The sequence below is a fragment of the Hemibagrus wyckioides genome, linkage group LG21 (genome assembly GCF_019097595.1).
Source record: "Hemibagrus wyckioides isolate EC202008001 linkage group LG21, SWU_Hwy_1.0, whole genome shotgun sequence".
In the NCBI taxonomy this organism is placed as follows: domain Eukaryota; kingdom Metazoa; phylum Chordata; class Actinopteri; order Siluriformes; family Bagridae; genus Hemibagrus; species Hemibagrus wyckioides.
The window spans coordinates 11,629,029-11,641,220 of NC_080730.1; the positions used below are offsets into that span (position 1 = coordinate 11,629,029).

Consider the following 12,192-nt stretch of genomic DNA (forward strand, 5'->3'; position numbering starts at 1 on the left):
CATGCTATCCCATTTGTTTTGCACTTAGTGAGGCCACTTTGTTTTCCAAAAGGACAATGACCCCAAACACACCTCTAGGTTTTTTAAGAGCTATTTGTCCAAGAAGGAGAGTGATGAAGTGTTGCATCATTTGACCCGGCCTCCACAATCCTCCGATCTAAATCCAATTGAGATGGTTTGGGATGAGTTGGACAGGAGAGTGAAAGAAAAGCAGACAACAAGTACTCAGCACTTCTGGGAACTCCTTCAAAGAGTTTTGGACATAAATCTGCATGTCTTCAGTATTATTGAATAAGAGGGTGTGTCACATACACACACACACACACACACACACAAATATATATATTTCTCATGCTGTCATGTAAGTGTCTCATGCTGTCATGTAAGTTGACTTATTGTCTGCTGAGGCACGGCATTCCACTCTTCTTGAAGGGCGGCCCTCAGGTTATTGAGGTTCCGGGGTGCAGGGTTACGAGCCTCTACACGGCGACTCAGCTGATCCCATAGGTTTTCTATGGGATTCAGGGCTGGAGAAAGTGCAGGCCACTCCATTTGAGGTACCCCAGCCTCCAGCAGCCGTTCCCTAATGATGCGACCTCGATGAGCTGGAGCATTGTCATCCATGAAGATGAAATTAGGCCTGTGTTGTTCATGCAGGGGCACAATGACTGGATTAATGATGTTATTCAGGTAGTATTGGCTTGTCACTGTACCATTCACAAGATGTAGGGCAGTTCTGTATTGAGTAGACACACCTGCCCAGACTGTAACACCACCACAACAGTGGCTGATGCATAGCGCTCTCCTTGACGTCTCCAACATCGTTGGCAGCCATCATTTCTGCTCAACATGAATCGACTTTCATCAGAGAACAGCATTGAGGCCCACTGGTCCCTTGTCCAGCGTAAATGCTCCCTGGCCCGACACCTGTGCCTGGTGGTGTGGTCAGGTACCCTTGCAGGTCATCTAGCACGCAGACCACGCTGATGTAAATGGTTTTGAATGGTCTGACGTGACACTTGGGTGCCTTTCACCTCCCTTAAATGTGCCTGGAGTTGAGTGGCATCCATCATCCGGTTCCGCAGGGCACTGTTCACAATGGTCATCAACGTGGGATGTGGCCAAAGGACGTCCACTTCTATGTCTCTCTGTATCTCTGTCACAACCTGCTGATGACACTCTGTGACACTCTAAGCTCAGTGGCCACTTCCCTCTGAGAACATCCTGTTTGAAGCCTCGCAATGGCGAGGTACTGTTGATCAATAGTTAGGTGTCGTCTTGGTCTCATGATGTGAAAATGTGAACAGCATGATGAGGAGGACTGTTTAAATACCAATTCTAATTGAACCAGAAAATGTATTTTTCGATTCATGGATCAAACACCAGTTGTGAATTTTACCGTTAAGCACCTTGTTAGAGAACAGCAAGTTATGCAAACAGTACTGAAACACTGAACAGTTGGACATGTGCATTCAAAAGTGTAGAGAAGGTCAAATTTTAGGTGCATCCTGAAATTTCACCCCAAAAGCCGAATATCCTTAACTTTTTGTGAGTAGTGTATATATATATTCATATATATATATATATATATATATATATATATATATATATGAAATATATTGTGTGATGTGCTGGGATTTTTAATGTACTTGAGGAAAGAGCAGTCTGACTATCCAAAATGCTTTAAAGAACCAAATGAACATCATTTGCAAACAAATCTGTTGTTATGAATCTTTTATTTTTCACAGTGCTCACAATGAATACAGTCTAATTTCTAACAGCATGGAAATTTCCTTTCAGTGAGGGCTGCAACGTCATCTGAATTTTTCACACTGTGCAAGCTGTTTATAATTTTTAAAACTAAATACTTTGACACGCAGTCTTAGCTTCAACTCAAATCTCACTAGAAATAATACAAATAATTCTAAACAGAAAAATATTTAATATTTAAAATTATTACAACTTATTTTAAAATTACATCAACAAATCATACTTTTAAAAGCATCAATCAATAATCAAAAGAAGGAAATTAGGGAATAAATACATTCATTTAGTTTATAAGGAATACCATAAATGATGATATTGAGCAGCGTAATATCAGCAGACAGGTTCTGTCATCTCCATTACAAATCACAATACATTTCCTCTCACTTCAGCCATTTACAATAAGCTGACTGATGTGTGTGGGTAGGGTGTACAAAATGAGGAAGAGGAACAGTGCCAGAATTGCTAGAATAATCAAAGCAATGATGTATTTCTTGTATTTCTTCCAGATAAAGAATACAAAGGTCTTCATTGGGTTCACAAACCAGTTAAAAGATGTCTTGGGGCGACTGTAAAAGAACAAAAAGAAATTAATTACAGATAATTTAACACAAATCAAACTCTGTCAATGATCATTTATATCAGAACATTCTTGTCACAACGACAGATGCTATTCACACCAACCCTGTGAGTGAGTTAGTTGGTTATTCTTGTGTGGTTTCATTTTTGTTTCACTGCATAAAAGGGACATGATACTGTACAGAAAATATAACTGTAGCTACTTTACTGTATAGACATGCACTTATTCTCTTACTTAGGCTTTTCCAGTGGCTCTGGTTCCTTGCGTGCTTTGCCCACAGGGTTCAGCTCAGCTTCTTCAGCAGTCACCAACTGAAATTCAGCCTCAACTTTGCCCTTAAAATGAGAAATTGTGAATATTAATTACTATAAGAGAACTTTTACCAATGTTGCCAGATTGTATTACAATCAATGAAACCAATATTTATAACTGCAATTATTACAATTGCAGAACAAAAGAGCAAGCACTGCATATTTAATACCATTAAGAGGAAAGTGTTTCCACTGCTGTCCACAAACTGGAGGTCTTCTGGCTTCATCTTGCTGCGTTTGCTCTGCTTCTTTTTCTTTTTCTTCTTCTTCTTCTTCTCTAACTCAGCCTCCCTTTCTTCTCTCTCAATGTCCTCTTGACTCTTCAGTTTGATGAGAGGCCACCATCCTTTCATACGCTTGCTGCGGAAAATGGAGAACCGTGGACTGGCCTTGTCTTTGGCCATCTGCACGCTGCAGTGCTCAGAGGATTTAGCTGCACGGACCATGTCACTCAATCGCAACTCAATGGAACCTGTTAAAAAGAGTAAAAATGAGAGAGCTGATATTTGTTGTAATCAAATGTAGGAAGGTAATGAAATAGAGGCACTGACATACAGTCCCCTTGAAAAGTACTGGAACAACAAGGCCAAGTCTTTTCTTTTTGAAGACATTTGGATCAAAATAAATATTAAATTATCAGAATTTTAGCTTTCTTTTCCAACTTCCAACTTCCATCGAGATGTGGTGAACAATTTAAAACATGGCACCTTTGAAGGCAGACCAGTCCATTTTGAAATGAGCAAAACTATTGGACAGATAGATCTGATGACCAACTTAAATTTAATAGCATTTTTATCTTTGGTTGCACATTCCATGTCATCAAATGCATTAAGCCAAATGACATCAGCAAACTGTTTCGCATTCCTCTTTTCCAGGCTTATAACACAACTTCTTTCAGTTGTTGTTTGTTCTCTTCAGAAGGTGAAATGCTGCTCAGTTGGGTTAAGGTCTAGCGATTAATTTGGCCAGCCTACAACCATCCATTTTTTTCCCCTGAAGAGTCCTATGTTGTGTGGGCAGTATGTTTAGAGTGATTGTCTAGATGCATGATGAAGTTCATCCCAATTAAATTGGATACATCTTAGTGTAAATTTGCAAATAGGATGTTCCAGTAGAATTCTGAATTCATTCTGCTGCTCCCATCATGAGTTACAAACATCCATAAAGATTTAGAAGCAGTCATGCAAGTCATGACATTACCTCTACCATTCTTGAAGAATTCGTTTATATGTTTTGGATCATGAGCAGATCCATTCTTTCTCCACACTTTGGCTTTTCCATCACTTTGATAGAGGTTAATCTTGGTTCCAGAATTTGTGGCTCATCTCTGTATTTCTTTGTGAATCTCAACATGGCATTCTGATTCTTACTTCTGATGAGTGGTTTGCCTCTTGTTGTGTAGTTGTTATATATCTGCTCTTCAAAATGGCTTTTTTCCCCATAGACAGTTCTCGTGGTTTCCATGTTGGTTTATCCTTTTTAACAACGAATGCAATCTTCATGGGGAACCCAGGGCTCAAAACAAGAGTAGACATACAAAGAGAGTAGACAAGTTGCTGGTATTAAGGGAACAGCCCTCTTCTGGCTCTGGTCTTATATCATTATTAGTATGTAGATCTAAACGGCAACTCTATTCATACCAAGGTTATGTTCTGTGTTCCACAAGGTTTTGTTTTAATCCCACTGCTTTTGGTGCAGTTATTCATAAACATGATATTAGTTTCCAGTGTTATGCCGATAACACACAGTTTCAGCTAAGTCAGATGAGAGACACCAGCTTATTTAGAAAATGGATGCTTACTAACTTTTTCCTGCTTAATGCTGACAGAGGTGCTTGTACTAGGACCACATACAGCACTAAGCTTTCTGATTACAGAGTAAATCTGGATGGTCTTTCTGTTTCATCATGTCTAGCCGTAACAGATCTTGGTGTGACTATTGACTCTGGTCTTTCATTTGAAGCTCATATAGATAATATCACTAGGGTAGAATTCTTTCATCTCAGAAATATTGATAAGATAAGAAATATGATATCACTTCATGATGCAGAAAGACTAGTTCATGCTTTTGTTACCTCTAGGTTGGATTATTGTAATGCCTTACTGTCTGGATGTTCCAGTAGGAGCATTGAAAAAAGTCCAGTTAGTCCTGAATGCAGCAGCTAGAGTCCTAACTAGGACCATAAGATATGAACACATCACTCCTATCTTATCCACACTACATTGGCTCCCAGTCAAATTTCACATTGATTATAAAATACTATTACTGACCTATAAAGCACTAAATGGTCTCACACCACAGTACCTGAGTGATCTTTTGTTTTTTTTATGATCCGCCACACCTACTTTTATCAAAAGGTGCAGGTTATTTGGTAGTACAGAGATTTTTCTTACAAAGCCCGACAGTTATGGAACAGCCTTCTAATTAGTGTTCAGGATTCAGACACAGTCTCAGTGTTTAAGTCTAGTCTGAAGACACATTTGTTTAGTCAAGCTTTCAATGTACAGTTTTTCTTAGGGAAAGGAGCAGATCTGGAAGGTTCATGGGCATAGATTGTTTGGTGTACTGGGGTGTTTGGATGCTGTCACCTTACCACTCTCGCTGACTGTGAAGTGGTTGCACGGTTTATGTTCCAGGAATCTTCTGGCTCTCCCTTTTAGTTATGCTGTTATAGCTAGTCTTGCCGGAGTCCCTGCCTGCACTTTGCACATAATGTACATGATGTACATGTACATAATGTAATGTGTCTTTAAACATCACATGATCACAAGCATACCTAATATTTTTCTCTCTCTTTTTTCACTCATTCTCTCTCTCTCTCTCTCTCAAGTTCCATTCTCAAGCTCCCAGTGTTCTGAGTTTCCAGTTTGGCCACTTCTTCTTTCCAGACCTGGCTGATCCACCCAGATGCTCTACCGCTGGATGGAGCCCCACCCACTGCTGCTGGAGATAGATCTGCGTGGACAGCCCGTGACCTAGGGGACTGCTGTAGACAGAACCACTTGGAGACTATCACACCATCTTTAAGCTGCCGTTGCATCAGTCAGATTTCAGCAGGAAGGAATTAATCGTTAATAATAAATTCAGAAACTACACTGACTTATTAGTTCTTTAGGAGCACTTGGTTGCACAATTCCTCGTGACTATAACTGGTAAAGAAAGGACATTATTTACATTTATTTTATTTACTGTTCAGTGTCACCCAAATGAAGATGTGTTCCCTTGAGCCTGGTTTTTTCATCGTTAGATTTTCCTTGCCACCGTTGCCTCAGTCTTGCTCATTAGGGATAAATATTAGGGATAAATAGTAACTTAACTTTAAATTTTTTTAAACCTATAAGCATTATAACTTTTCTTATATGTTTCTATACATCTGTAAAGCTGCTTTGAGACAATGTCCATTGTTAAAAGCGCTATACAAATTGAATTGAATTAAATTGATTTGAATTGAATTGAAAGCTGTTAAATGTTTGTACTGTATATCAAATCAATTAAATGGGACACACCTCAACAAGAAGAGTCTACAGTCAAACACATGTTCTAATTATAGTTTTTGATCACTACGGGTGGGTACAAACAAAAGGTGGCATGTTGTTTAATACATCTTGATGTAAATATCTGGAAATTACCATCGCTTGATGATTTATATCTAATATGATGATCTGATTTATATCTAATCTGATGATCTGATTTATATCTAATAGATCTATATCTAATTTGTGAGCCATCCTGTATGCATTGATTAGTGTGATAGAGCCACAACAGGACAACCAATGAATATTCATTTGGAGTGTGGTTCCTTCATAGTACTGCAGTCACATGGACTGACATTGTAAAGGGTGTTCTAATAAAATCTATCCAGAATTGATCCTAAATGTCATGAAAGTGCACCTATAGTGTAGGCAGTAGGCAAGTAATAACCTGGCAACTCAGTAGAGAGGGAATAAAATGACACCTTTCATGTGTGTGCACAACTTACCCAAGAAGTCATTGGATCCAATGCGGTCATAGTCCCAGACCTGGAGCACCAGCACAGCAGGCTGTCGAAACTCGGACTCTTCTAGAGAAAATATGGACTCTTTCTTTTTATATGTGATCTCCTTCTCTGTAGGCAAGTAGTCAAAACGGAAGATGAAGCGCCAGTTGAAATTGCCTTCTCCTGTCAGCGAATTAAAATGCACATCTGTCTCTTGCTTTTCATCCTCCAGTCCCTTAATCCAGCTTGTGGACATACATGTACACAAACATATGTAAACACACACACACACACACACAAACATATGAAGCCATTAAAAGTTTAAATTGTGGAGTTAAGCAACTTGGCTTGTTCTGTATATACAGAACTGTGTTCTGTATATGTTGTATGTATGTTTCAACTGACCCTTTAACATAAATGTCACTTGATGGCTCTCCTGTAAAGGGGTTAACGTCATCCAGGACAACATCGTCAGTATTCCAGATAATGATCCGGAGCTCATAGCTGGGAAGAAAGCAGGAGAATTAAAAGAAAAGAAAAAGGAGACAGGGGCTAACAAAACATGTTTTACTCTAGGCAGGCTCAGCATATAGGACAGACTCTTGCGAGCAATGTATAATGTTCTATATGTTTATTTTTCTTCATACTACATGTATTTATTTTAATTTCTTCTTTTATAGACATTTTTAAACATTCTGTAATAGAAAATTATTCTAACTTGAGTAGCACCTTATGGGGAGTCTAGGTTTGATGTTGACAGGAGGAGGAGCAGGTACATCCACAGGAAACATGTCAATCCACATGTGAACATAGCCCTGCCACAAAAGGAAAGATATTTTTATTCTCAAATAAAGTGGTTTATTCTAAAAAAAATCAGACCTTTTTTACCTAAAGAATATGTCTACTTCTGACTTTATCTAAATGTTGCTCATCTTTTAGGATATAAAGTTTAGTCCCTGCTGGATAAATGCTAGTGCCTAACCTGGGGCATGCCTGGCTTGTCTGGGCTGAGCAGTGATCGGACCTCCACATGTTCAGGCACCAGAGCACAAGCTCCAACACAAAACTCTCTCATCTCTTCCCAGCGGTGAAGCACACTGAGGGCCATGTGCTGGTCCATCTCCTCATAGTCCTCCTCTGTCTTTTTATTCTTCTTCAGCAGATCTGAGAGGAGGAAATTGTTTTTTTTAACCATCAGCTATCTTGACACATCTATATATATTCAATATATCTATATCTATATCTATCTATAGATATACATCTATATGTATTATATATTCAACTATAATTGCAACTACTGTTTTAGCATTAACCTTCAAATCCCTAATAACAACGTAAATGTGGGTGCTATTATTGCCCTTTACAGAAAATTAAGATACATATTAAGCCACAGACCTTCTGGGAAATCCTCATTCGGGATTTTGAATATTTTATTGAGAACTTTGACTGCCAAATCTCTGTACTCAGGAGATGGAATCCCATTCTTGCGGCAGAGTTCGGCCAAGAGGGTGGAGGGTTTCTTGGCATCTCGCCACTGATTATAGCCATCCCTACCAACACAAGACATGTGCTTCAATAGTTTAATCTGATTTAGGCTGTATTTAGCAAATGAAATCAAAGAGAATATACTCCACAGAATCAACAGCAGAACCAGCCCTTCTTAATGTTAGACATAATATAGACATAGAATAGGCATAGAATTAGACAACTATGAATAAAGTTCCATAAAGTCTTATAAAATAATTTTAGTACAATGTGAACATTTTCATTTTGGCCAGATGTCAGTGAAAAGCAGTGATCTTGATGATGTTACTGACCATAGATGCCAGCCATCACTCACTTGTCATAATGCAGTGAGATACCACAAGTAGCTCGGTGGCGGCTGTAGAAACGATTCTCCAGGTCAATGCGTGTTTCTCCAATCGCATCATCAGATCCCACCAAGTCATGATCATACACAGTCAGTGTAAGCTCGGTTTCCAGAGGGAATGACACAGTCAGCTCAAACACTCTACAGAAAAAGCAGAGAGTACAAGCTGTTAAACAAACACCATTTACACGAAACAGACAGTGGCCTGGAAACTCAAAACGAAACGAAATGAAAGTTTCGATACAACTCTTTTAGAAACTTACAACAGAGGGTTTAGACATGGTTTAGAGAAGTTTTTAACTATTTGGGAACCTTTAAGGAACCGTCTTTTTTACTGAGAATGTGAGTGACTGACCAGAAGGTTTACATAACATTTACAGCATTTAGTAGAATTTTAAAATTAAAGGAACAAAAAACAATTAAGCTTTTAATCTTCAAAAGCAATGAACTAATATATTATTTTATACAATCACATCTATAAATATTCAGATATCGGCAGTTGAGAGTATTGTTATCTTATTTTGCTGTATCTCACAGTATTATGGAGTTAATACAAGCTCAAGGTGACTTTTAGCTTTACTTTAAATTTACATCCAAATCTGGTTAACAGTGTAAGAGTTGCAGCACTTTTCATATGTCATCATCTATGTTACACCCCAAACCTCAACCCCTTTTTTATTAAGGGATAAAAGTAACTGAACAGACTACAAAAACTGTTTAATTACTTGCAAATCCTTTGCAGTCAATAACTGCCTGTGTCTGTGACTCATAGGCATCACCAGATGCTAGTTTTTCTTCCTAATAAAGACCTGCCAGGCCTTCAATGCAGCTGTCTTCAGTCCTGGCTTGTTTGTGGGAAATTTTGCCCTTAGCAAGTGAAATGCATGTTCAGTTGATCTCAGGTCAGGTGACTGACTTGGCCACTGCAGAACATTCCATGTCTTTTGAAGTATGTGTCAGGTCATTGTCCATCTGTTCTGTGAAGAGCTGTGCAATAAGTTTTTAAGCATTTGGCTGAATCTGACAAGACAATATAGCTCTATGCAACTTTAGAATTCATTCTGCTGCTTTTGTCAGCAGTCAAATAATCAATAAATGCCCATATGAAGAGGTATGCTTCAGATCATGAGCTGTTCCTTCCCTTGGCCTTCTCTTCGTCATTCTTCTAAAAGTTGATCTTTGTCTCACATGTGCATCTGGTGTAAGTCTATTTTTAAAGCTTATCAAAATTTTATATCTTGTGGTAAACCCTCTGTATTTACTCTGGTGAAGTCTAACCTTGACTATTCGCACAGATAAACCTACCTCCTGAAGCGTGTTCATGATCTGTTTTTTTTTTCTTCACTAAAGAAGAACTCTGTCTTTCACCACAGTTTTTTTTTATGTGGTTTTCCGGACCATTTGATGTTCCACCTGATGTTTTCATTTTGATGTTTCAGCCTGATAATGCTAACTCATGGACTTATTCTCAATGTAACAAAAATGGTAATCAAATGCAAATGCCACATTCTAGACCTTTTATCTGCTTACTTTTAAGAAAACAAATGAGGAAATAACACAGGCAGCAAATTATTCACTTAATTTTGATGTGAATCCCCTTAAAGTTGAAAGATAATGTCAAATTATTTATAAAAATAACTGTATATATGGTGAGAATTGATTCAACCAACTATATCAGAAACAGCTGAACAGGCTACAAAGAGTAAAGTGAAAGTGTGGACAGGCCTAGGGCTGGGGGGAGAAAACAGGCCCATGCACCGCTCAATGTAGTTTATGTATGTTTATTGGCCCTGGCATCCTATGGTCCTAATTTGGGCCAATTTGAGTCAGCACACCACCACTGGTACTCCTACTTCATCATTAGCAGTTTCTCCATTTGAGAACTTTGGCAAAATAATAAAACAGGTTTCTTAAGCCAGATGTGTCAGACAGCAGCGGGTTTTCTATAAGTGCAGGTTTCTAAAGAGAAACAGAACAGAAGTGACCAGAAGGAAAAAGTAGTAAAAATAAAATGTGACTCAGGACTCTGAGAGAGAGAGGCTAGGTTATTTGTAGTAAATATGCTTTTTGAGAACACACTCAGAGGTCTTGCCTGAACAGGCAACCTGATCACATATGCACTGGTCATATGATATCGTTTGTAGTTCATTGGACTGAGAAGCATTTTAGGAAACGTAGTTCATGCTTTCAGCTATGACAGATACTAATAGTTGATAGGTTGAAAATTAACTTTCAGTTTTAGGATACATCATAACTGAGTAATTAAAATGCCCATAGTTTTAACCCATAGTGAGGTTTTTTCAGCAGAGTACCATAAGTTATTCCAATAATGAATACATATTATTAATCAAACAATCTACTAATATTTGTTGAGATGATCTTCAGATGCTAAATAAAGAAAAATAGAAGCCATGTATACAACAATACTCACTCTCCAAACACAGGGTTCAGTTGTTTGGGAATGTAGCGTTCCTTAGAGTCTAGCTGCTGCTGTCCAACCTTCACCACCACGTAGGGGTCAGCCTTCCCATTTGGATCTGCTGGGGCCAAGTTTGTGGCCTTTAAATAACATCAAGAACATCATGATGAATCATGAGCATTTTCCCTGAGACAGAGTATAAAATATAAATTTGCTAATTTGCTAGTAAATCTAATGATATATAATGGTATATTTGGTGTAAACAGATCAGCCATCACATTAAATCCATTAGAAATTGAACTGAATAACACTGATTATCTTGTTATAGTGGCATCTGTCAAGGGGTAGGATATTTTAGGCAGCAAGTGAAGAGTCAGTTCTTGAATTTGATGTGTTGGAAGCAGGAAAAATGGGCAAGCATAAGAATCAATTGGTGAACCAGAAACAGGGACATGTGTGGCCAAGACTCACTGATGCACATGAGGAGCTAAGGCTAGTCCTTCTGGTTCAATCCTGTAGAAGAACTGTAGCACTGAAACTGAATTTAAAAAAATTATAATAAAATGCTGGCTATGACTGAAATTTGTCAGAACACACAGCTTGTTGTGTATGGAGGCTGCATAGACCAGCAGATCAGGCAGAGTGCCCATGGTGATCCCTGTCCATCGCTGAAAGCGCCTACAATAAGGGCAGTGGTGGTTCAAATGGTTAAGGCTCTGGGTTGTTGATCAGAGGATCAGGTTTTAAGCCCCAGCATCCCCAAGCTCCACTGTTGGGCAATTGAGCAAGGCCCTTAACCCTCCCTACTCCAGGGGTGCTGTATCATGGCTGCCTCTGCACTCTGACCTAAACTTCCTCAGCTGAGTAGAAAAAAATTCCACTCTGCTGTAATGTATGTGTGGCAATAATCAAAGCTTCATGCCCTCAGTTCTTCTTCTTCTTCTTCTCTTTCAACAGGATAATGCATCCTGCCAGACTGCAAAAACTGTGCAGGAATGATTTGAGGAACATGACAAAGAGCTCAAGGAGGTCTCCAAATTCTCCAGATCAAGCATCTGTGGGATGTGCTGGACAAACATGTCTGATCTATGAAGGGTTAGATCTCATCTTACAGGACTTAATGGATCTTGGAGGATCTTCAGAGGGATTGTGAAGTCCATGCCTCAATGGGTCAGAAATGATTTGGTGGCACAAGAGAGACCTACACAGTATTAGGTAGGTGGTTTAATGTTATGGCTGATCGCTGTATATATAAGCAAATGGAAAATTATA

General features: G+C 38.8%; 1 protein-coding gene across 1 annotated transcript in view; it reads right to left on the reverse strand.

The window, feature by feature from the left end:
- Window positions 1–1,729: 1,729 nt before the first annotated feature.
- The window catches only part of LOC131342594 (fer-1-like protein 4), a 36,110-nt gene continuing 25,647 nt past the window's right edge, over window positions 1,730–12,192 (reverse strand). The window contains exons 37-46 of the mRNA XM_058373668.1: window positions 10,933–11,060; window positions 8,472–8,642; window positions 8,027–8,181; window positions 7,614–7,795; window positions 7,361–7,446; window positions 7,037–7,135; window positions 6,635–6,876; window positions 2,826–3,127; window positions 2,579–2,679; window positions 1,730–2,333 (exon numbers count right to left, since the gene is read on the reverse strand). Coding sequence (XP_058229651.1) covers window positions 2,153–2,333; window positions 2,579–2,679; window positions 2,826–3,127; window positions 6,635–6,876; window positions 7,037–7,135; window positions 7,361–7,446; window positions 7,614–7,795; window positions 8,027–8,181; window positions 8,472–8,642; window positions 10,933–11,060 — 1,647 coding nt within the window. The 3' untranslated portion in view covers window positions 1,730–2,152. The remainder of the gene's footprint in view (window positions 2,334–2,578; window positions 2,680–2,825; window positions 3,128–6,634; window positions 6,877–7,036; window positions 7,136–7,360; window positions 7,447–7,613; window positions 7,796–8,026; window positions 8,182–8,471; window positions 8,643–10,932; window positions 11,061–12,192) is intronic.